General features: G+C 60.3%; 2 protein-coding genes across 10 annotated transcripts in view; one reads left to right on the forward strand and one right to left on the reverse strand.

Moving 5' to 3' along the window:
* Window positions 1-805: 805 nt before the first annotated feature.
* LOC130143683 (septin-4-like) lies at window positions 806-16624 on the forward strand. Of its 3 annotated transcripts, none has more exons than XM_056326525.1 (12): window positions 806-909; window positions 6296-6595; window positions 6800-6893; window positions 7009-7095; window positions 7978-8101; window positions 8282-8416; window positions 8505-8622; window positions 8973-9074; window positions 9454-9550; window positions 9696-9858; window positions 12116-12215; window positions 12518-16624. In XM_056326525.1, exons 1-12 carry the CDS (start codon window positions 907-909, stop codon window positions 12575-12577), a joined length of 1383 nt encoding a protein of 460 aa, XP_056182500.1. In that variant the 5' UTR covers window positions 806-906; the 3' UTR covers window positions 12578-16624. The 3 variants fall into 3 exon arrangements, with proteins under 3 accessions (XP_056182500.1, XP_056182499.1, XP_056182501.1); XM_056326524.1 differs by lacking the exon at window positions 806-909 and adding an exon at window positions 4467-4553; XM_056326526.1 differs by lacking the exons at window positions 806-909; window positions 12116-12215; window positions 12518-16624 and adding exons at window positions 4467-4553; window positions 10572-12105.
* Window positions 16625-21009: 4385 nt separating this feature from the next.
* The window catches only part of LOC130149309 (coiled-coil domain-containing protein 183-like), a 32244-nt gene continuing 29602 nt past the window's right edge, over window positions 21010-23651 (reverse strand). For 4 of the 7 annotated variants that reach the window (XM_056338999.1, XM_056339087.1, XM_056339176.1 and 1 more), the window contains 5 exons: window positions 23515-23575; window positions 23332-23432; window positions 22894-23054; window positions 22368-22527; window positions 21117-22222 (listed from right to left, as the gene is read on the reverse strand). In XM_056338999.1, the coding sequence (XP_056194974.1) occupies window positions 21509-22222; window positions 22368-22527; window positions 22894-23054; window positions 23332-23432; window positions 23515-23575 (1197 nt within the window). In that variant the 3' untranslated portion in view covers window positions 21117-21508. Of the gene's footprint in view, window positions 22223-22367; window positions 22528-22893; window positions 23055-23331; window positions 23433-23514; window positions 23576-23651 lie in introns of all 7 variants that reach the window. The other 3 variants (XM_056339257.1, XM_056339340.1, XM_056338921.1) reach the window with 3 other exon arrangements.

Here is a 23651-nt window from a genome sequence, read left to right on the forward strand (position 1 = left end):
CACTGCAGTCCCAAATCCCTGGTACTCGGCATGTGGTGCATGATGTGTGGTGCCAGCACAATTGTCTGGTGCTCAGTACCTGGTGTGTGGCTCCCAGTACCCAATACCCACTAACTGGTATCTATTGCCCCCAATACCCAGTGGCTGGTGTGCAGCAGCTAGTGCCCAGTGCCTCCTGCCCGATATGTGGTACCTGCCGAGCAATGCATGGTGCTGGTGCCCATCATCAGAAGGTCACTGCCTGGTGCTGGGACTGTTCCTTCTCACCTGTACCAGCACCCAGTGCTGGGGCCTTGGGCCTTGTACCCGCTGCCTGCTCCCTGCGCTGGGACCCTGGACCTGGTGCATGGTGCGCTGTGCTAGTGCCCAGTACCTGGTACCCAGTCCCAGTGCGCTGTACCCGGTGCAGGTGTCTGGTTCCCAGTACCCAGTGCCCTGTACTAAGTCACTGGCACTGGTGCCCCGGTGCCAATGCTGGAGCCCCATGCCTGGTGCTGCTGCCTTGTACCGCTGCCTGGTGTGCAGTGCCCAGTGCCCCGGTGCTGGTGCCTAGTGTGCAGTGCTCAGTGCTGGTGACAGGTGTTGGTGACCAGTGCTGATGCTAGTGCTGGGTGCTGATGCCGGTGTGCGGTGTGCAGTGCCTGGTACCAGTGCCCGGTGCTGATGCTGGTGCCCGGTGCCGGGCGCTGATACCGGTGCCCGATGCCGGTGCCCGGTGCTGATGCTGGTGCCGGGTGCTGATGCCGGTGCCATGGGTGCCGAGAGGCCGCCCCCGCCCCGCCCGCCGCCCGCCCCGCCCCGGGTGTCCCCCGCCCCCGCCGGCTGCTATTTCTGCTAATCCCGGCGGCAGGGCCCGGCCGTGCCGCTCGGCAGCCCCGCTCACGGACGGCGCCCGGCGCCGCAGCCATGGTAAGGCCGGCGGCGGGGGGGGGGCTGCACCACACCACACCGCGCCGCACCGCACCGCACCGGGGGCTGGGCCCGCTCCCGCATCCCGGTGCCCTCCGTGAAGGTGACGGTGCGGCGGGGGCGGAGCGGGCCGGGGCCGCTGGTGCCGCAGCAGGGGAAGGGGGCATGGGCAGCGAGGCGACACCTGCCGGGTCCCGGCGATGGGGAGATGGAGTAGGGGGGGACACACCACGGGACTGCCTGCACGCCGCCCTTCACCGTGTCATCGGGGCGGGCGGCTCCCGGAAAGGCGACGCTGGCTCCAAGCGGCACCTGCGCGTCCCCGCGGCGTGTCCTTGCGTGGGCAGCGGGGGCCGCTCCCGAGTGGCCCCGAGCGGTCCCGTGGGTGACCCAACCGTGCCTTTGGCAGGTCCCCGGGCTGCGGTCCCGGCGGCGCTGCCAGGCTGGCTGGGCCCTCCCGCGGGGGACGGCCGTGTATGCCCGCAGCCCGGCTGCGCTTCGGAGACGTTCCCGCGGTTACCGGCAAGGTCCGGGGCCGCCAAAGGCCTCCGCGGCTCGGCAGGAGCCTGCCCTGCGCCACTCGTCCTGCCTCACCCCTTTTCGGTGGTGGTAGGTCCCCAGGAGCCACCATCAGGGCCACGTCCCCGCAGAGACCTGGAGGCATTTGCCATGCCCAGGGTGAAGATGGAGGGTTGTGGCCGTGGCTCGCATGATGCTGGGGGTTGCAACTGCTGGGACAACTGCCCTTGGTGGGGACTGTTGTGGCTGTCCTTCCCCAGCAGCCGCCGTGGGAACGGGACCGGCACATTCCTCCAGAGCAGGACACAGTGAAATCAGATAGGAGGGTGACTGGTGACTGGTGGAGGGTCACAACTGGCTCCTTCAAGCACTTTCCTGAAAGGCTCCAAACCACGGCTTTGGGGCTGGCCAGATCCAGGCTTGGAAGCATCTAGGGGGGAGGACGACAGCACAGCAGGGTACTGGAGGGGAGCTGGGCTCCCTTGTCTGTACACATGGGGTGAGCTGGGGCTGGAGGTGGGTGTGGGTGCATCCAGGAAGACCTGCAGAGCTGGACCTGGTGCCCCCCGACACTAGTGCCACATCCCTCTGTCTCCAAAGCTCACCTAGAGAAGGGATGAGCAGCTGTCCTCCTCAGCTGCTGCTCCCTACTCTTAGTGGACTGGATCTTCTTGCCTGTCCCCATGTGCTGAGACGCTGCCTTGTTTCCAGCCCAGACTGGCTCTGCTGTCACTTCCCAGCTTGTGGGGAGCCACCATGCATGGTGCCATCCCAGGGTCCCTGCTCAGATGCTCGTAGGTCCTTCAAGCTGGAGGATTCCCTGCAGGAAAGGGGCTGGGACTGCTGGACCAAGGGATGTGTTGGCGAGGCTTTGAGTCCACGTGCTCACCTGCCTAGTGCTGACCCCCTGCCCAGACTGGGGACCCATGCTGCTGCCTGCCCCTGCATCCATAGGGTGCCCAGCACCCTGCTCCTGTTAAAGCTGTTGGTAGACTCTGTTTCCCAACTGGGATGCTGCTGTGGTGGGAGGGGAGAGCTGGAAGTGAGAAGCTCCGACTGCAGCAAGCATGCCAACGGGAGCCTCCCCTGCATCTGGAGGCAGTTGGAGCAGGCACAGTGCAGGTGCTGGCTACCCCTGGAAGGACCCAGGCTGGTCCTGGCAGAGCTGGGCTTTGGCAGGGGCCACCATGCCCTTGTCCCATGTAGGGTTTGTACCTTTGGGACAGGGTGTTTGTTCCTGGGGTGCTCAGCTGTTGTGCTGCAGTGGAGTGGCACATACTGTGCCATGGGTAGCACATATGGATGTCACTTTAAGTGGGCTGGGGATGCCTCAGCCAGCCTGGCTTCGGGGACAGCACCTTGCTGGGGTATTCCTTTCCTTTCCCTACCGGGAAAACACATCCCATGGGAATGTAGTGCCAGGGGGAAATATGCAGTTGGTGGCTTTCCTGGCTCAGAATGCTTCTGTGCCCCCCCTCCCCCCTGCCTCCTCCCCCCTGCCACAGCCCTAGGGCTGTCACCACGCGGGGAAGGTGTGATGCAGTGTGACAGGCGGGGACAAGGCAGCTCGAGTGCCACCTCACTGGAGCTGCTGGGCTGGTGACAGCCGTGCCTCTGAGTGCCCGCTTGTGCGCAGCCGGCTGTGTAATCCGCTTATGGGGGCACCGGCACAGCCCCAGGCTCTCGCTGCATTAAATCCCTGCTCCTGCTGGGAGTGTGTGGTGGGACACTTGGAAAGCAATGGGTGCTGTCGGAGAGCTGTGCTACACTGGGCAGGGTGGATTTTGGGGGTCGAGAGTCACTGCTGATGGGGTGCAGAGCCTGGCTAGGCTGGTGGGATGATGGTGGGGTGCTGCAGCCTGTAAGGGGGGGGGGCGGGGCAAAGGGGCTGCAAAGCCATCAGGGAGCTCCCTTAGAGAGGTGTGGTGTCAGCTGGGGATGGTGGCATTACTCCCCTAGGACCAGGCCAAGCAGGGATGGCTGAAGCCAGGTGGGCATGGCAGGGTCTCTGCCGCTGGCACTGGGTGGCCTTGAAGCTGCAGCAGGGAGATCCAATGCTGGGGTTAGGAGTATGGCTGGGACCCAGGGATGCTGGGGACTGGCACAGAAGCATCCAGGCCCCTCTCTGTGTCTGACAGGCTCACGGTTCATCGCACCCATACCGGCACCAGCCGACGCTTCAGGGCTTTTTAGTGCTTTCCTGGCGAACGCAGCCCTTCTGTGGCCAAGTGACCCCGGCTCCGCACCTGAGCTGCTTTGATGCATTTTGACACTTATCAAGGTGAATCACTGTCCCTGGTGACCCCTGACAGTGACAGCTCGGGCACCCTGGCTGCCATCCAGGGCTCCTCCTGGCACACTGTTAACTCTTTGCCTCCCCAAGAATGAGCCAGGGAAGTGGAAGTAGGACCACTGGAGCTTCTGCCAGGAATCCCTGTGGTGGGCATCATCCCTGCTTCTCCCAGCCCAGGGTTAAGTCCTTCCCAGCCAGACCCATCAGGCCCAGCTACAGCAGCAACTTTGAGCTGTGCAGAGAAACTTTAATTTCCTGGAACAAAAGTGCTGAGTTTTCAAAGAGTCTTCCATGGAAAACTGGTTTTCTCCCCTCAAAGAGGCTGTGGGGCCCTGCTGGGGCAGCTGCAGGGAGCTCCAGGGTGGGAAGCAGGAGAGGACCTGGTGTGCACCGGAGTGGAAGAGGTTTTTGTCCTGGGATAGAGGTGTTTCCAAGAGCTGAATGTCATCCTGGACTGTAGCCAAGCTGTGTGCTCAGCCCAGGGGGGCTGCTGGTGGTGGTAGTGGTGATGACAGTGGTGGCCATGCAGCCCCCCAGGACCTGGTTGACCACCTTCTTGGCCAAGGGTGCTTTGCTGGTCCTTGACATCTCAACAACTGGGCAGGAGCTGGGCTTGACTGCCCTGGGGCTCCCTCTGCCCTCCAGTCTCAGGGCAGAGTCTGGCTGCTGGGTGCTGTGGGCGCCCAGGCTGCCGTGCCTGCCCAGGGAGGAGTTATGCTAATGCTGCTCCCCATCCCTCAGCACAGCCGGGGCCATTTGACATCCTCTCCTGGCCACGGGTGCTGCTGGTTCTGCCATGGCCACCTGCCCTGAGCTGCAGCCTGGGAAAGAGGTATGGGGACAGAATCCTTCCTGTCAGGGTAAGAGAGGGGGCAGGTGGGGATGGGGGACCTGGAGCACCCTGGTGCTGAGGGAAGGTGCCACAGTCAATGCTCCATCCCCAGGACAGCCTTGCTGGGATATGCACCTGCTGCAGGACCCCCAGGGATGCAGTGCAGACCTGGCCTGTGCCACAGCATTGCTGAGGCTTTGGCTTCTCTAGGGGTGGGGGGCAAGGGGGAGCCATGAAGGGATGGAGCCATGAGGGATAGAGTGGCAGCAGGGCTGGGGTGCTGGTGGCATTGTCTCCCATGCCTGTGTGGCCCCTGGCCAGGCTGTGGTGAGGTGGGAAATTCTGCTGAGCCCCCCAAGGTCAAGGTCGGTGAGGAAGAGGGTGCTGTGGTCACACCTGCTGAGCACTATAACCTGCTGGGGGAGAGGGGAGCATGGGGGGGCCCTGTAGCTCCTGCCATGGGGGCACCTGCTAACCCCCCAAGACTGGCACTGTGGCCCCCCTATGCCAGTGGCCGTGGGGCCACCAGGGAGCAGGCATGCAAGCACACAGCCTGGCAGCGCTGTGACCTTGTTTCCAGCCCACTAATTCAGTGCATCTCGCCTTGCCGGCGGCGTGACTGCCTGTCCCTCCGATGGAGCGGGGACAATGTTCCCGTGGAGGGCTCTTGCCTTGAGGCTCTGAACTGATGGGGCACTCGCTCCCAGATGTGAGCCTGAAGGGTCAGGAGCTTCCCCATACCCTGTGTGCCCCACATTTGGGGGTCCCCCAGTGCATGTGGGGCTGGGGTCTTCTGGCAGTTGCTGTGGAAGGGCATTGGGGACCCTGGTGCCTGCTGGCAGGAGGGCTCAGTCCTGGAGGAGCCACTGTCAGACATGCCCTTGGGAATGCACCTCCTCCCACCAGAGCTTGTAAACAGGATCCCAGTCCTGCCACCCTACGGGGCCACCAGCTTGGGGGCTGCTGTGACTGGCCCCCGCCCCGGCCCCTGCCTGGGGTTGCTGCCTGCACCAGCTCCAGGACAGGCAGAGCCAGGGCAAGGGGGTGTGGGTGTCCTGGTGCTTGCGAGGACACAGCCTGAGCATGGCTGTGGGGTTTGTAACCCCTTTGCATGACAGGTTTTGTTGCCCTGAGCCCATTGCGCATGGGGTTGGTGATGGCTATGGGTCAGGTCCTCTGTCCTGGCTGTCCACTGGGACTGCAGGGATGGAAGCCCCTTGTGATATTGCCTGTGCTGAGACCCTGCGAGTGGGCAGACCCCTGCCTGCCATCTGCCTCCCCATTGGGTCCAGCCCCACTGCCAGCACTGCCGCCACTGCTGTTCATCTCTCCTTGGTGTCTCTCCTTCCTGGCACCCCCTCCCTGTCCTCCTGGCAGGACATGGGGTGTGCAGGTTTCCTGGCTACCCCAGAAGACCCCGAGGAGCAGCAGGGTGCCCAGGGGGAAGGTCCTCATCCCTGTCCCCTGGAGTGCCAGGAGCTGGCTGCCGTCCCTGCATGGCAAGCTGTAAGCACCCGGGGTGCATGGGACCATGGCTGTCTCCACTGCTGTTCCCATGGCTGTCCCCAGGTTGGTGGCTGGTCCCCTGGGGTGGCCATGTCACCCCTCTCCTCCCATCCCTGCCATCCTTAAAGTGCATGTATCTGGCTGCTATGGCCTGGGGTCTTGCGATGCTGGGTTGGGTGATGTCACCTTGTACTGGCACTGCCACCGTCGATGTCACCTCCTCCCTTCATCCACAGATAAAGCGTTTCCTGGAGGAGGACTCAGAGGAGGCTGAGCTGACCCAGCTTCTGAGAGATTGCCCACCGGCTGACAGCCCCAGGAAGGTGGAGCCCACAGAGAGCCGTCGGGAGCCTGGCCACCCCCTCTGCGGTGTGGGCAGGGTCCCCCCTGATGAACCTGCTGACGAGAGGGACCCCAAGATCTTCTCCCGGTCTCGGCCCTTGGATTTTCACCAGCACATTGCCGCCCCCCCACCCCCCAGCCCCAACCGTCCCAGGAGCCCCTGGGGGCAGCTGGACCCCTACGACTCCTCTGAGGTGCAGGATGTATCTGTGGGGAGGGGGGGGCATGGGGTGAGGGGCTGCAGCAGTCTCACCCTCTGAACCCAAAGGGTTTGGGCAGGCATGGCCTCATCACATGGTGCTCCAACCCTGGGGGACCCCTTGGTGGAGAAGGGGGTGGCCTGTCAGGGTGGGGGTGGGATGGTGGTGTCCCCTGTCCCATGTTCCCTTTGCTCACAGGATGACAAGGAGTATGTGGGCTTTGCCACACTGCCCAACCAGGTCCATCGGAAGTCAGTGAAGAAGGGGTTTGACTTCACCCTCATGGTGGCAGGTACAGGGGGGCCAGGCCTGGCACAGGGGATGCTGACCCGACTCTGGATCCCAGAAGCCATGTGGTGGGGGGGTGGTACCAGCTTCCACCCCTCACCCTTGTCCTCCTGTCCCAGGGGAATCTGGGCTAGGCAAGTCCACCCTGGTCAACAGCCTCTTCCTGACGGACATGTACAGAGACCGCAAGCTGCTGAATGCTGAAGGTGAGGGTAATGGTCCCAGAGATGGGGTGTCCCGGGGGGTGGCAGAGCCCTGTGACACTCCCAGAGGGCTGCAACCCCTCTCCCTGCCCAATCGGGCTCCTCTGGGTCTCTGAAGCTGCACGTGGCATGTTGCTGGCACTGAGGACTGCCCCAAGGCAGCAAGACACCACCCCCAGCCCCCCTCCCTCCCCCCACCCCCCCCCCACCCCCCCCACCCCCTTCCGGCATGGGGACCCCTGCGGGACCATTGTCCCTGCTGGGAAAACAAGACCCAGCTTGTTGGGGATTGGCTGGAGCCGCAGCAAATCTGGGAGGCTGGGGACAGTCGGGGTCCAGGGCACGTGCCGCTTCAGCTGCAGCCAGTTTTTGAATTAAAATCGCCCAAAGTTGCCCAAATCCCCAGGGGCTTGAGACAGTTGTTTGATTTGTTTCTATTGCTTGAAACAAAAGTTAAAACGTGTGTGGCCGCATGCCCTCCCATGCAATGGGAGTCCTTGGGGATGCAGGGACATGAGGGGGTCCTGAGGGTAAAGGGGCATGTGCAGTCCTGGATCTGTGGGGTCACATGTGGGGAGCTAAAAATGCTCCCACAGTGATGCCTGGCCCCAGCAGATCCCCGTGCTGCTGGAACAAGGCTGTCAGAGGCTGGTGGCAGCACAGCCACTGAGGGATGGGTGTGCATCCATGTGGATGCAGGGAGCCATGGCATCAAGCATTATCTCTTGGCACTGGACCCTGGCATGTGTCGGGGCTGATCCTACAAAGCCACCCCAGCCCCCAGGGTGGGGTGTGATACCTGGGGGCTGTAATATCTCCCTGTGTCACCTCCATAATCTCTTATCTGGGGTGCCTCCCCTGTCAACATGTCTCCTGCCACCACAGAGCGCATCACACAGACAGTGGAGATCACCAAGCACATGGTGGACATCGAGGAGAAGGGTGTCAAGCTGCGCCTGACCATTGTGGACACGCCAGGCTTTGGTGATGCTGTCAACAACACAGAGTGGTGTGTCCCATGGTGGGGGGGTCTCACTGGGGCTGGGCAGCACCACTGTGAGTGGCTCTGAGCATGGGATGCCCATGGCTCGTTGGGCTGTGATGCTGCGCCATGGGAGGTGTTGAGTTGAGGGCTCAGGGAAAGCCTGGGGGTCCCACAGGGGAGAGAGTCACCTTCCTGTCCCTGCAGCTGGAAGCCAGTGGCTGACTACATTGACCAGCAGTTTGAGCAGTATTTCCGTGATGAAAGTGGCCTCAACCGGAAGAACATCCAGGACAACCGTGTCCACTGCTGCATCTACTTCATCTCACCCTTTGGCCACGGGTATGGGCAGCCCCTGCCTATGCTGCTGGGATGTTGGGGGTTGGGGAAAGGGCTTGGTGGGGTGGTGCTCACCAGGCTCCCCTCACAGACTCCGGCCCTTGGATGTGGAGTTCATGAAAGCCCTGCACCAGCGGGTAAACATCGTGCCTGTGCTGGCCAAGGCTGACACCCTGACCCCCACTGAGGTGGAGCGTATGAAGAACAAGGTAAGGAGAGGTTGGCCCAGCCTGGAACTGTCCCTGGGGCTGGGGGTGTCCTGGGGGCTGGGGTCCCTGCTTGGCTGGGGGCTCTCTTCATTCCCTGCCTGGACTTTGCCATGGAGCGTCCTCTATGCTTGCAGCACTGTAGAAGACCATGTTGCCCACATGGCCACCAAGGACACGTCTCCCTGGTGCTCAGCTGGAAGGTGGAAGGGTCTGGGGGTGTTGTCCATGACATCTAGTCTGGGGAGGAAAAGGCTTTTGTGGGTCCTTTGGGGACACCAATGCTGTGTGGTGCTTCCCACCTTCTTTCCAAGGGCCAGAGCCCTGCCCTCAGTGGGTCTGTCTGCCTCCAGATTCGGGAGGAGATCGACCACTACGGCATCCGCATCTACCAGTTCCCTGAGTGTGACTCAGATGAAGATGAAGAGTTCAAGCTGCAGGACCAGGCACTGAAGGTGGGTCTGGCTCCTCCAGCTCCATCCTCGGAGGGGCAGAGCCCCATGCTGGGAAGACATGTCATCCTGGGGTACTCTTAGGACTCTTTGGGGCCACACGAACTCTCCAGAAGCCCCAGCGTGATGGGGTTGGTACATATCACACTACCCAGATGCGTCACCAAGACCCCATGGGTGCCACCTACAGCTTGGTGGGATGGGGCTGGGGTGGAGAAACCCATACCATGACTGCTGCTGTCCCATCTGGGGCTCTCCGAAGCTGGGGCTCTGGAATATCATGGCAAATGGGTGCTGGACATGGCTGAGGAGATGCATGTGGAGTGATGTGGGCCACAGCGGACAGGACCAAGCCCTGCTGACTCCCACTATCTTCTTGCAGGAGAGCATCCCCTTTGCTGTCATTGGCAGCAACACAGTTGTGGAGGCCAAAGGCCGGCGCATCCGTGGGCGCCTCTACCCCTGGGGCATTGTGGAAGGTAACACTGGGCTGTGTCCCTGGTATCCCACTCGCCTTTTGGGGACAGGGAGACCACATACCCCATCTCTGTGCTGCTTGGCTTTGTGGGGTTAGGGGGATGCAGGGGGCTGGCTGTGGCCCCCTGACCTTGGGCTCCCCTGCAGTGGAGAATCCTTCCCACTGTGACTTTGTGAAGCTGCGGACAATGCTGGTGAGGACCCACATGCAGGACCTCAAGGACGTGACACGGGAAACCCACTACGAGAACTACCGCACGCAGTGCATCCAGAGCATGACCCGCATGGTTGTGAAGGAGAGGAACCGCAAGTATGGGGCTGGGAGTGGAATGCCAGGCTGGGGGGGGGGGGGGGGGGGCTTCTTTTCTCTTTGGGGTGACCCCAGCCCATTGCAAGTGGTGATCTTGGGGGGCTTCGGGTTGTGTGCGGGTCCATGCTGGGCAGCATGGTGGGCTGGGGAAGGAAGCTTCAGGGGCATGGTGGGGAGACCCAATGAAGTGGGGGGCCCTTCCCATGCCATTGGGCTGGGGCTAGCTGGGGGAAGTAGTGAGGGGGACCCTGTGTATCCCCAAGGCTGGGTCTGTCTTAAAGGGGATACTCCAGCAGTGAAGGAGAGACTCTTTTCCCCTAGAACTGGCTGTTGGGGGATGCCCCAGAAGTGGTGGGGGTGCTCTGCATCCCTCAGAGCTGGGGCTGGTTTTCTGGGTGTGTGTGTGTGCGGGGGGATGCTGCAGCAGCGAGGGGTACCCTGCAGTCACCAGGGCTGGAGCAGGTGCCAAGCAAGCAGCTGGTGCTGGGGCTCTGCTGCTAGTACCAGCCAGATTCATGGCACTCACATCCCCTTTAGCCAATCCAAGTTGCTGGGAGGAGCCCCCCAAAGCAGGTTCCCTGGTGGGACCCTCTAGCCAGGGGGCTGTGGAGGCTCTGCGGGTCATGGGGGACCAAAACAACAGCACCAGTGGAGGGGTGGTGGTGACTGTAGGTGCCTCTAAGCTGGTCTCTCCATACACGCTGCCGGAGAAGGCGGCATCCCTCTGTGCTGAGGCTGTGCTGTGTCGACTGCTCCGCTGACTGAGCCAGGATCTGGCCGGGGCTACGTTGGGCCCCTGCCACCCTCCACCCCATGCCCATCCCCCTGGCCCGTATATAAAGTACTTGCTGGTACCCAATGCTGTCTTGGTCGTTCTGTGCCCACACAAGGGCCAGGCAGCCACTCTCAAGGAGATCTGGCCCTGTGGCCGTCCACCTGTTGCACAAATGGCCCTTGTGGTGCCAGCACCACTGGTGGTGCTGGGAGGACACTGTGTGCCGGTGGCGTCGCCCTGGCTCACCCAGGCAAGGAGGGGCTGGGGGGATGGGTCTGTTTGGTGGCACCTAGCTTTCCCCAGCCAAAGGCTGCCCAAGGGAAGGGTTGCAGGGTGGGCATCCCCCATTGTACTTCCCTGCCAGGGGGATGCAATTTTGGGGTACAGGAGGCAGTGGCAGACAGTCTTCTCTGGGCTGGTTTAGCTGCTTGCCTTGCTGGCTCAGGCCTTGTCTTGCTGCCAGGGATGGAAGGAGCTCAATGTCCCCTCTCAGCCTCAGGTCCCCTACAGTGAGGAGCCGTGACAACAGGCAGCAACTTCCAAAGCGGTTCAAAATGCGGCCAAAACCTATTCCACACACTGGCACAGCCCCACAGCACAGCAGGACCCTGCAGGGCAGAGGTGGCCCAGCCTGCCCATGTAACATCCGCTGTGCCCATCACCCCTTTGCATGCAGAGGGAGTGCACTGGTGGTGGCACATGGTGGTGGCACGTGGTGGCATGCGTGACCCCTGCCAGCCACTGTGGCTGTGTCCCAGCCATGTCCGTTACCCACTGGGGTAGCACGTGGCATCCACAGGGACCCGGCCAGGAAAGCTAGTCCCTCCCTGTTGCTGCTGGCCATGGGAGAAACCATCGACTTGGCTGGCCGTGACTGTGTGGTGGGATGGCCCCAGGGGGATACTTGCTGCTCCCTCCAGCAGGGATGGGCTTGAATGGGAACTCGTGCTCAGGAGAAGGGTTGCAGAGCATCCGTCCTGGGGCTCGCTGGGAAGTGGGGTGCCTGGGAGCCCACTCTGCAGTGGGTCTGTGGCTGTGAGAGAGAAGGGAGATGCCAAGTTTAAGATGTTTTAAAGCAGCAGAGAAAATACTGGGCAAGGAGAGCCCAACCCCAGCTTGAAGAACCTGGTGGGATGCTTCCCAAAATGGGAGAGCATGGAGAAAGCCAGGTAGGGCTCTCTGTCCTGGGAGGGTCCCTGGCACCCCTTACTGTGGTGGTGCTTCCCTGGATCTCCCCAGACTGCTGTGTGGCAGGTCAAGGGTGCTGAGGTTTTGGGGAATGCCAGGAGCTGCCACTTATACCCTCCCTCCCTGGAAAAAGGCCCAGTGCAATGCTGGCCGGGATGCTTAGGGTCTGTGCAGGTGGGTGTTGGGTACGCGGCAAGGTTTGGGGTCTTTGGGCTGCAGCATCCTTGGGGAATGTCCCCCATGGGGGGCCAGCAGGGCTGTGGCAGCATCCTCACCTCCTCTCTCTGCCCACAGCAAGCTGACACGGGAAAGTGGGACAGATTTCCCCATCCCTGTTATCCCCCCGGTACCTGATGCGGAGACAGAGAAGCTCATCCGGGAGAAGGATGAGGAGGTGAGTGCAGGGGAGGGCTGAGTCCCCCCAGTCCCCCCCCCCCCTCCATGTCCCCAGCCCCAGTGATGGCACGGCTGCAAGGGACCACCCTTCCTGCAGCATCCCAGCAGCTGTTGCTTCTCAGGCCAGGGTGAGGAGGTGTTGGAGGGGGATCAGAGGGCTTCCCCCACAAGTCCCACAGCACACAGATCTGGGTGATCCCAATCTGCTTGGGATGCTTGATCCGAATATGTTTGCAAGGGAGCTGGCGTGCCTGTGGGTGTCAGCACCCCACTATGATCCCCCACTCTGCTCCATTCCAGCTGCGACGGATGCAGGAGATGCTCCAGAAGATCCAGAAGCAGATGAAGGACTCGCACTAGCCCCTTTTTTCTCCTCCTCCTCACCCCCCCAGATCAGAAATGTTTACATCATGCTCCATCCTGCCCCAGCCCTGCTGCGAGACTCAATACCAACACTGCACCCACCACCTTAAGCTGCTGCGGTATCGCCTTATCCAACTGACCAGTGCCCATCTCATGGGGACAGCGAGGGGACAGGGCATCCAGCCTTGGGAACACCTGTCCTGGCCAGATTGCTGCCCCTCTCCCTCTCCTCGAGGCTGGGGACAGCTTTGTCCCCTGAGCTTTGGCTTTTCTTGTTTCCCTTGCAGCTCTGGGGAGGGCCACCATCCAGCCTGCTCCCCACGTCGTGTCCTTTGTCCCCATGTCACCTCAGGCTGCCTGCTTACAGCCTTTATGCTCAGCTTGGCCCTGGCTTAAGGGAAGAGGAAAGGGGACCAGAGGAAACGGTACCCAACCTCCCCAACACTGCAGCTGCCCTGCAGTGGGGAACAGGGCTGCTCCCCACTGGCCTCTGCTGACACAGATAGACAGCAGACCCTGGGGACCAAGGGGACAGAGGGGCAGCGCCCATCCTGGCCCGGGTGGCAGCTGGCACTTAGACCCTTAGCCACCTCTGTGCCAGCACCCATGCAAGGAGTGACTGAAGCATGGCTGTGTCCAGCCCTGTGTCCTCAGCAGGGACCCTATCCTCAAGGTACTCCTTGGGAGTACCCTCGGTCCCCAGGTGGTGGTGAGGGCTGTGGCAGGGAGACCACTGGGGAATCACAGTCCCTGGAGAAAGTTCCTTGAACATCAGAGGCTGGGTGCCCAGCCCGGTACCCCCTTGATGTTGGCCCTGTAAAGCAATAACGACTATCCCATGCCTGTGGTGCTTCCTGACCTATGGCAGCAGGAGTATCCCTCGCTGGCATTTTGGCCCCTGGTGCCACTTGCTTGTCTGTGGTATCCCTCTGTGTCCCCAGGATGTCCCTGTCCCTGCTGCTTCCTGGCAGAGAATCACTGTGTGTCCCTCAAGGATGTCCCTGTTCATGTTGCTTCCTGGCAAAACACTGCTCTGTGTCCCCTGTGATGTCCCTATCTGTGTTGCTGCCCTGCAGAGCACTGTATTGTGTCTCCCCAGGATGTCCCCATCTTCTTTGCTTCCCAGCAAAGCACTGCTGCGTGTCCCTGGGGCAAGCCGTGGCCTGCACCTTCTGGCCAGCAGCCACAGGGCATTCCAGGGGAGATGGATGCAATCCCCCACACACCTCCCTGCTCTGCCCTGGCTATGGGGAAAGACAAAAGGGGACAGTGAGGCTGCACAGTGGAGGCAGAACTGGGAGCAGGTGGGATCACTGGGAGCTTGCTGGCATGGGGATGCATCCCCTCCTTGGCAGGACTACCTGAGCTGGGGTCCCCCGGGTAGGTTCACACCTGAGCAAGGGGTTTGCATCCAGGTGGCTTGGCTGATGGGGCCTGTGTTCAGCTGAGGCTGGGAGGGGGTGCTGGGGCAGCATCTGGCATGTGCCACCCGTGTCCCTGTGCCAGCTGGAGGGTCCCTTGGCCCCTGCAGGCAGGGACCCCACGGGCAAGGCCATGCAGAGTGTATTAGCGCTTTCCTGTTTTTTAATCTTGCTATTTTCTTACAGAAGTACCTACCTTTGCATGATGGTCATAGAGGCATTTATGAAAGAATAAGCAGAGTATAGGTTTATAAATTCTTATAAAGCTAGTGGAAATATTTTTATCCCTCCACAACTGTTCTCAATAAATACCACTGACCTGGCTTGTCTGCAACCCTGAGTCACTTCTGCACAGGCAGTGGGCACCCCAAGTCCCTGGGCAAGCAAGGACAGGGCTGATGGTGGCCATCCCTGTGGCCTCTTACTCCTGGCTCCTGTTTTGCTGACAAAGGCTCAAAATGGATCTTTTGCAGGGGGGGTGGTTATGCTGCACCCACAGGGGTACCCACCTTGGCATGGGGTGGGAGACCCCCATGGGACCCAGCTCTGGGCATGAGGTCCCACCTGCCTGCTGCTGGCTTGGGGTCCCATGGCCCTGGGAGATGCTGGTGTTGGGGCCATGATGGGAACTGTGGGTAAAATTCCAGGGGATGAAATTACCCTCCATATGCTGCCCCCAGGCATCTTCATGCCCCCCACAGTGGGGTGACTCCAGCTGGGAGACACCATGGGCACTTGTATGGCTGGGCCTCTCTTGTGAGTACCAATGCCTGGTTACCACAGCTTGGCTTCACCAGGAGCTTATGGAGTGAGCAGAGTGGCCCCAGGATGGATGAGCTATGTCTCTATCTGCCTTCCAGTGGGCATCATCCACCTACACCCTGTTATCCCTCCCAAGGCAGGGTGTTGGGGTGATCCTGCACCCCACACTGTGACACTCTGCAGCAGCCATCATGCACATGGCACAGGGCTGTACCTGTCCCCCTGCACCCTTCAGGGCTGGGCTGTGGGAAGCACATCCCCAGGCACCCCTAAACTCCCCACCCCTCCATGGGCATCCCTGCCCCTGATGCCTTAATCACCCTGAACATCCTCACCTGGCTCCCACCCACACCCTTGACACCCTATTTAAGCTCAGCAGCCTATGTGCTTGGCTTAGCCCTGTCCTCACTCGCTTGCTTATGGCATTTCCTGGCTTCCCCAGGTGTTTTACTTCCATCCAATGGATGCTGGACATGCAGTGGGGTCTGATGCTACCACCATGACTCTGCTTGCTGCCCTGGGATGGTGGGTGCTGGGGTGACCCACAGTCCCCAGCTCGTTTGCTGTGCAAAGCACCCTGCAGTCCCTGCTGTTGACCTCATGGGAAGCCTGTGGATGCAGGGAGGGGAACATGACTGGAAAACCAGCCTTCCCCTCACCCTGAGGGCATTCCCATTGCCCTGTGCCCCCTCTCTGTGCACTGTAGGCTCTCCCCATCTCTCTTCCCCTGCACATCCTCCCTCCAGTCCCTCTGGTGCTAAATACCATCAGTTCCTGTGATGCCCTGTGCTGGCACTCACTCCTGCCCCACAACCTCACATCCCTGCCTGGCCTGCCCATGTCACCCCGTTCCTTTTTGCCCCCGTACCCCAATCAGCTCTGATCCCTTCTGCAGGGATGGGTCCTCTCTGGTCCCATCCTGCTTCCTGTGCTCGAGCACCTTCAGCTTGGCTCTGGTCCTTTCTGTGCTCACTCACACCCCTGTGTGACAACCCCTACACTCTCCAACCCCCTTCCCCCTCCCCATATATGCCTGCATCCCCTCCAGACCTCTCTGCTTGCTGCCTCTAAGACCCTTCCTGGGTTTCTGTGCCCCCTGCTCTGGTCTGCTCCAAGCCCCTCTGGGTCCATTCAGACCTCTCTGCCCCTTCCTCCACTTCCTGTGTGACAGAGCTGCCTGCAAGGGCAGTGAGAGCTCGGGCAGGCCCTGTGTCCCCTGTGGATGGGATCTTGCCCACGGTCTCGCAGGGAATGGAGCCCAGAAAGAGGGTCTGCTTTTGGCTGCTCCCTTGGCTGCTTTTGGTTGCCTGTGGCATGGCCAGGCTGGGACAAGCACCAGCTGCCTCCTTCCCAAGGTAAGATTGAGCTGCTCAGGTCAGTGTGGATGTTTTGGCAGTTGCTCTCCTTGCTTGTGCTCTTTAGATGACCTAAATCACAGAGCACAAAATACTTCCCATGAGGATTTCTCCCAGACAGACACTCACGTCAGAGCCAGGGAGCTCCCGAGTGAGAGCCATGCCATTGCCATCACTGACCCCTGCATGGATGGCAAAAGTCTGTTGAGTGTATGGTTATATTATTTTTCTCTGCTAACATGGCCAAAGCATTTCCAAGGGGTTCCCCAGAGGTCCTTGGCAGAGAGCTAAGGCCAGACTCTGCATTTCTGTGGTCACTGCCTCACCAAAGACGCACCAGGTTTGGTCTTCCAGCAAGCTGAGTGATGCTGTTGATATGCTGGAGGGAAGGGATAGCATCCAGGGGGACCTGTACAGGCCGGCACAGTGGGTCCATAAGAACCTCATGAAGTTCAACCAGGCCAAGTGCAAGGTCATGCACCTGGGTCAGGGCAATCCCCAGCACCAGACAGGGTGGGGTGGGTGGGTGGACTGATAGAGAGCAGCCCTGCGGAGAAGGACGGGGGGATACTGCATCCAGCTCTGGGGTCCCCAGCACGAGACAGGCATACAGCCCTGGTAAAATGGGTGCAGAGGAAGCAACCAAAATGGTCCAAGGGCTGGAACACCTCCACTATGGAGGGAAGTTACCTTGTGGGGAGCTGCCAGCCACACCCACTGCCTGCTATACCTTCTCCCCTTGCTTTGGGTCAGAGCTGGGGCAAGACCTCTGGGGTCCTTCCCTCCTTTACACTTGCTGCCTCAGTCCCACCTTGCTCCCTTCCTCATTTTACATAGATGCTGAAACACACCGGTGGCTACTGATGTCAATGCAGTCTATTTACTGGACCAAAAATCACCATCACAAACATCAACCCTCTTAACAGCAACATGGAAATGGGAAATGTTTGTGTTTCTTTGGGTGGAAGCGGCTCTTGCCCCAAAGGCTGGAATGTATGAACCTGTCTCCTCCCACATCCTAACCTTGCAGCTCCCAGCACACCAAGATAGATCCCCACAATGGTGGCCCTGCCTGCATGTCCCTTCCCAGAACAGCCAACACAGCCTCCTTTTTTGGCCCCAAACTGGATGATTTAGTGATTTAGCCTGGTTCCCTTTCTCCCCAGAGGACAAAACCTAGTGCTGAAGCTCCAGTGACAGTCCCAGCCTGTGCCTACCCTTTGTTGCACTTCCACGTGATGTCAATCACATCTTTAAAATCAAAACAAACCTCAAACCCACTCAAACCCAGCCTTCCCAAGGCAGAGATATTTCCGTGCAGTGAACACTCCAATGCAAATTCTCCAATGTCCTATTTCAGTTTTCTCACCAGTGCCAGCTCTGGCTGCAGCCATCCGTGCCAGAGCTCCCTGCGAGCCTTTGGCAGGAAATCCAGGGGAAGGAAATAAGGGTTTCTCAAGGCAGGAAAGGAAATCTCTCCCCTCTTTCCCTGGGCTGTCCCACCCCAGGCCTGCGACCTCATGGCACTCCCACTGGCACCTCACCTCCCCTGCCCTCCGCCCCTTCTCATTCATTTCTTCCTTATATTACTCATTATATGTTCCCATATTGGAGAGCCCTGTGCAGCCTCACTTCTTTTCCAGCATGTGGGGCTGTCTGCATGGGGTGAAGCCCAGCCTGGGGACTCCACTGCGTGGCTCTCCTGCCCCAGGGTCTCTGTGGTGTGGCGGTAGCGCCCCACCATGCCCCATGCGGCTCCCCTGCCAGTTGCAGGCAGGTGGCCCCAGTCAGGAAGGTCCCGTGTGCCTCAGGGTGTCAGCTGGGCAGGGGGATGCCTGGCTGCTGCTGCTAACTCTGCTGCTGCCTGCCTGGTGCAACCAGGGCTGGGTTGTTTGGTTGGTTTTTTTTATGATTGTTTGTTTGTTTTAAATCTTTATTAATCCAGAAACCAAGGCACTGCCTCTGGTTTCTTCCCACTCTCTCTTGTGCCACTCTGACACTTGCCACATCCATTTCCATCGCTGCCTCTCCCAGGTCCGGATAAGGCAGCAGCAGCCAGTCTGATTGCACCCAGTGCCGCCTGCCCAGTCAGGAGCATGCTGCGTGGCTGTGAGCTGCTGGCTGGCAGGATGACATGCCTTCCCCTTGCCTTGCAGAGATGATGAGGATTTGGGATGCCATGACTGAATGCATTTGATGAATGCTCACAATGAAGCAGGAAGCCTTTGTATTCTGCACTCACAACTCTATGAGTGCAGTAGACCTGGAAGCCCTATAATATCATGTGCCATTGCTCTTTCCTTCCTTTCAAGGCAGCCAAAACATCCCCAAATTACCTTGCAGCTGGCAAATGGGCTGCAGACTGCGTTCTCCATCCAGCTTTAGCAGAGAGAAGGCTTCATCATGTTTTGTGGCTTCTCTGTTTCCCACAGCCAGAAGGCAAAGAGCAGACCAAGGGCTTGAAAGATTTGTCAGGGTTCATCCCTAGTGATAGGACTCCCTGGTCTAGCTGAGGGATGCTGGCTCTGCTCCTCACCAAATACCTTTTAGAAGCTGAAGAGGAAGGAGAGGAAACACCTCAGCATATGGAGGCCTTCCCCAAAGTTTTCCAGTGTCTCTTCTTGCTTTACCGTACATCAGGGCAGGGCACAAGGGACGAAGCACCACCACCATGCTCTAAAACGTCATCCTTCATTTCTACCAGCCACAAAATGTGTATGATTTGCTCCTTCTCTTCTCCTCAGCCTTCATACTATCAGATTACCTGGACTGGGACCTTCTCAACTGTTGACCAACAGATGTTGGATTTTGGACTGGGTGATGTCACCATAGAGAGGTGGGTTTCTCAGCTACCCGAGCCTTTGGCAGATGTTGGTGGGCTCCTCTCTGCTCAAGGCAGCATTCTTGTGAGAGCTGAAAACCTTTCCTCCCCCATGCAGCACCCATGGGGTGTACCCTTGTTTCTGCATTGCCAAGGGAGGAAGGGAAGCCCTTTCAGAAGGTGCGAGGTGTATGAAGCTAGCATGGTTTGATCAGCTGGATTCCAAGCATTCGTATTTATCCAGTGGTGTGGTGACTGTTGTCTAATAGACACATCCTGGAGCTGCTGCTTCTAAGCTGATGGGCACAAAACCTGATGCTCTGTGGTTCTGCTGTACTAGACCTTGTAAAGGCAAATACCAGCGTTCATGCTGGCTCCTATAGCCTCGTCATAGTTCAAACTGTTTTGGCAGCAGCTGTAGAGCGCTGTGAAAGAGAAGGGATGGATGGTTTGCACAAAGGCGCGTGGATGGGCAGATTTTCCATGACTTCTGGCCAATAGTGCCATGCCTGCAGCTGCGCTGCCCCAGGGTGCCAGCGGTGCAGCGAGAGCCGGGGGTGCATCAATCTCACCATCAGCTGGTGGCCTGCTGCAGCAAGAGCAGAGATGCCCAGTCAGCAGGACGGGTGGTACTTTGCAGCTATTTTGCTTCCTAATGACATCTCTTTCAGCACAGGCTACCCAAGGTGGCCTGGCTGAGTTTCTTCAAAGCCTGGGTGCGTTGGACATGGGCAGAGTGGCCCAGTGCTGTCCACCCACGCTCCCTGCTTGGCTCCCTGCTTGGCAGAGTATGTTCAGATCTTTGCTGCATGGCTGGGCAGCTGCTCGCAGCGCAGGACTCCCTGACCCAGACCCCAGCACAGCCCCCCTGGTGTGCTGGCCATGTGGGAACAGCACAGGGACAGGAGATGGATGGGTGTCATTAGAGCGTGGTTTTCAATTGCAGAAGAGCCTCTCTACAGCTATAGACGTCCTCTCAATTCTGGGAAGCTCCATTAGATGCATTCTTTGGCACGTTCACCTATTTCTGGAGCTTCCTTTGAAAAACACAAGTTGTGCTGTATTTTGGCAATATCATCCCGTTACCAGTAGTCACACAAAACCCACCAGGAACACTTGGCGTGATGTACCCGCCTGCTAGTGGCTGGGCAGAAACAGCCCTTCCCCCTAGGGATGATGTTACAAGTGCTGTTGCCATGAAGTACAGGGACCAAGCAGAGAGGAAAGTGAAAGCTTGGTCTGGTGTTGATGTCCCCTGGCTGAAGGGGACGAGGTGCCACTCTCCCGCGCGGGTCTCCCTGTCAGTGCTGGCTGTACTTGGGGAAACAGCACCATCCCTTTGCAGCCATGTTTTAGGAGTGCCTTTGCAGCGAAGGCACCGTGGAGCCCACGGCTGGGTGTCCGTGAGCAGTCAGCAGGGCTGGGGATCCTGTCCGGGAGCCACAGGCTCGCTGTGGCATCCTCTGCTGTCCTGGGTCATGCTGGGTTAGACCTTACCTGCAGGCACTGCCCCGCAGCCCAGAGGTAGCGCCCGACGTGTGCTCTGAGGTCAGGGTTATCAGTACGAGTTGCACAACGTGTGTGCGGGGGCCAGGGGAGGGCAGAAGCTGGAAGGGTCCCCAGCCAGGTCAGGTCAGGCAGCCCCAGACTGGGGGCTCCAGCTCAGACTTGGCTCTCCCTTCCCGAGGCAGGGTCTGCCCTTGTGCTCCCACGCATGCACATGAAGACCCCCACCCTGAGGTCCAATGCCTGGACAGGTCTCAGCCCCTGCCCCACGTTTCCCCAGAGCTGCCTTGGACAGGCAACAGCCCTTTGAGGTCCCACAGTGGTCTGGGGCTGCAGAGGTCCCGCGAAGGCGATTGCCCCACAGGAGCAAGGGGGAGAGAGCCACCCTGACCCCAGCTTTGCTTTGGCCACGAAAGCGGTTCCCCCCCAGTCCATCCCCACCTCTGCAGAGAGCGCAACGGGGTGAGGGGCGGCGGGGATGGGGGTGCTTCCAAAGCCAGCTCAGCACCCAGGCGTCCCAGGTGCCAGAAGTGACCCCCCCATTCCAGGTGTACCACAGGCCTGTGAGGAGTGCAAAACATCTACTTTATTAAAGCTGCCGGCCAAAGAGCACAGCGGGTGGCTCTGGGGCATGCCCAGCACAGCGGGTGGCTGTGGGGCATGCAAAGGTCTGCTGGAGAAACTGCTACTTCTTGCCACGCTGCTTGCTTTTCATCAGGAGCAGCCCCTGCTTCTTGATGCCCTCCCGGGTGAGGACAAGGCCACAGGATTCGTCATCAGAATCCAAGGACTCTGAGGAGAGAGTGGAGAGGAGTGGGCTGTGGAGGCTCTGTGCGCTCATGTCCCTGGGCAGAGCCGGCACCTTTTGCAGGGCTGGTGGCATCCCAGAGAGCCCTCGTGCGGAGCCCTGAGGCACAGGCACTGCCGACTGGCTCTGCCAGCCCCGCATCCCAGGGGGACCTGCAGAGCCTGGGGTTGCCACCGCTGTGGCCCCTCTTCAACACTGCTGGCGCTTCCCAGAAAGGCCTGGAGCCAGGGGGTGGTGGGTACAGCTCCCGCTTTGTTAAAAACACAGTAGAGAGCTGCCAAAAGCTCGTGGTCTCCCCCAAGAACATCCAACAGGAGGAGGCCACAACCAGGTGATTTTGAAGCCAAGGCTCTCCCTCCTTGTCCCACAGCACCTGGGACAAGCAGCTCGTGGGTTGGGCTCTGCTGGGACAGTGGAAGACAGGCAAGGATGCCCAGGAATCCCCACGGGCAGGGGCTGGGATGGTTGCTGTGGCACGTGTCCTCGCTGTGCTCTCCTACCTTGGCCGCTGCCTGCGTCCTCCAAGGAAACCCTCAGGTTCTGTGGGTGATCCGCAGTGGTGTTCTCTAGTAAATTACGGACCTCGGCAAAAATCTGTGGAAGACACTCTGGGTTACTTGCTGAAGGGGAGGTGGGTGTTCCAAGCCAAGGGCTGCCCCACCTCGAGGTCCCCGCGCGGAGCACACCCTGCAGTGCCCTGTGCCACTGGGGGCTGAGCTGCTTCATGGCTCTCCCCTGGTGCCACCTCCATCCTGCCAGCTGGGAGGACGCTTGGGATGGGCCGTATGGGAAAGCCCCGTGCGGGTGCCCAAAGGCCACAGCAGGGATGAAGCCCCCGCGCACCTTGTTGTCCTTGTTGGGGCTGCGCCAGTCGTGGGGCAGGCTGGCCACCCGCTGCACCAGGTAGCGCAGCTTCTGCTCACAGTGCTGCAGCTTCTCCTCCACCGCCATGGCCTTGACAGGATCCTCCTGGAGTCAGAGAGAGAACAACCACCTTGGTGGGGAAAACGAGCCACGGCGGGGGGACAGTGGCTGCGCCAAGCGTTTCCACGCCGTACTGCTGCACCACCGGGCAGTGGCCGGGGCCAAGCTCACGCCAGCCCCATGTGGGTACCTGGCCGGGCACGGTGATGCCCTGCAGGCGGACGAAAAGGCTGTTGATGTCCTCTTCACATTTGAGCAGAACATCCTTGCTCCTCATCATCTGGGCCCGCATGTCCTCCAGCCGAGCCTCTTGGCACTGCAGTTTCAGCCGCAGCTCCTCCTCCAGCACCCTGGAGCCAAGCACATTCACATCCATACAAGTGCACAGGGGCGGCAGGAACACCCTAGAGCTGTTGCAAAAGCTGCTCAGGTTGCCAATGCAGAGCAGAGGTGCTGCCTGCAACCCAGCTCCATGCTGCTGGTACCACTTCCCACGCCAGGCCAGAAGCGGGGGTCCTCCTGCCGCCGCAGCGGGAGCTTTGGGTGCTCTGCCAGGCCCAGAGCTGGGGGAGCCCCCTGCTCAGAAAACCTGGCGGCACAGGAGGGGTGGGCGGCTGCAGTGGGACGTGGGAAGGGGTGCCCTGCTGTGTCGGGACACCTGGCACACACGTGTCCCCCCCGCCAAGGGCCGTGGCCCGGTGGACACGACTGCACACCTGCTTGTGTTGGAGGGCTGGTGAAACTTCAGCTTAGCTAGGTTCAGCTCCAGCTCGTGCAGCCTCTCCGCCAGTGCCCGCTTCTTCTCCTCGCCCTCCTTGATGCACTGCTCCAGGTCCGCCGAGGACTTCTGCTGTTCCAGGAGCCTGCCGGGTATGTCCTGGCCGGGGGAGAGCACGAGGACTCAGCCCCCGGTGCTCCTGCAGGGTACAGGACCCGGGCCGTGGCCTCGGGGAGCCGTGTGCACCATGGACGGCTGCAAGCTCATGTCACGGAGAAGTGTGGTGCCATCCCTGCCCGCCCCAGAGGGCCTCTGGGGGTCTTCCAAGGCAGAGGAGGGCAGAGAAGCCCACAATGAAACAAGGCAAGCAGAGGGCTCTCAGCTCCTCGGGCCCTGAGCAGCCGTGGGTTTTGCCAGAGGGGGGGGGTCACGTTACCCAGATCCTGGAGCACTGCAGCGCAGCCTTGGCCTGCTGCATCTTCTGCGTGACCCTGGCCTCGTGCTCCATCTGGGACCTGACGGCCTCCAGACTGGTGCCTGGGGTGGGAGGGAAGCGTCAGGGAAGGATGCCTGCGGCTGTGCCCGCGTCCCACCCCCCTGCACCCTGCCAGGCACTCACCCACAAGCTGGTCCTGTGAGGCCGGGGTCGGGGAGTCCACGGTGAGCTCGTGCCTCTCCTGCTGCAAGGATGTGCATTGTCACCCCCCACGCTGCTGACAGCCGGGGGGAGCTGGCCCTGCAGGCCCCCGACCCGTG

The sequence above is a fragment of the Falco biarmicus genome, chromosome 1 (assembly GCF_023638135.1).
Source record: "Falco biarmicus isolate bFalBia1 chromosome 1, bFalBia1.pri, whole genome shotgun sequence".
NCBI lineage: Eukaryota > Metazoa > Chordata > Aves > Falconiformes > Falconidae > Falco > Falco biarmicus.

What these genes read in the sequence shown, in the direction of transcription:
- LOC130143683 (XM_056326524.1), top strand. Translation starts at nt 4,518, where the DNA reads ATGGCCACCTGCCCTGAGCTGCAGCCTGGGAAAGAG. An exon ending in GTGAAGGAGAGGAACCGCAA is followed by an intron (nt 9,859 to 12,115) that starts GTATGGGGCTGG and finishes CTCTGCCCACAG; the next exon opens with CAAGCTGACACGGGAAAGTG. An exon ending in TCCGGGAGAAGGATGAGGAG is followed by an intron (nt 12,216 to 12,517) that starts GTGAGTGCAGGG and finishes GCTCCATTCCAG; the next exon opens with CTGCGACGGATGCAGGAGAT.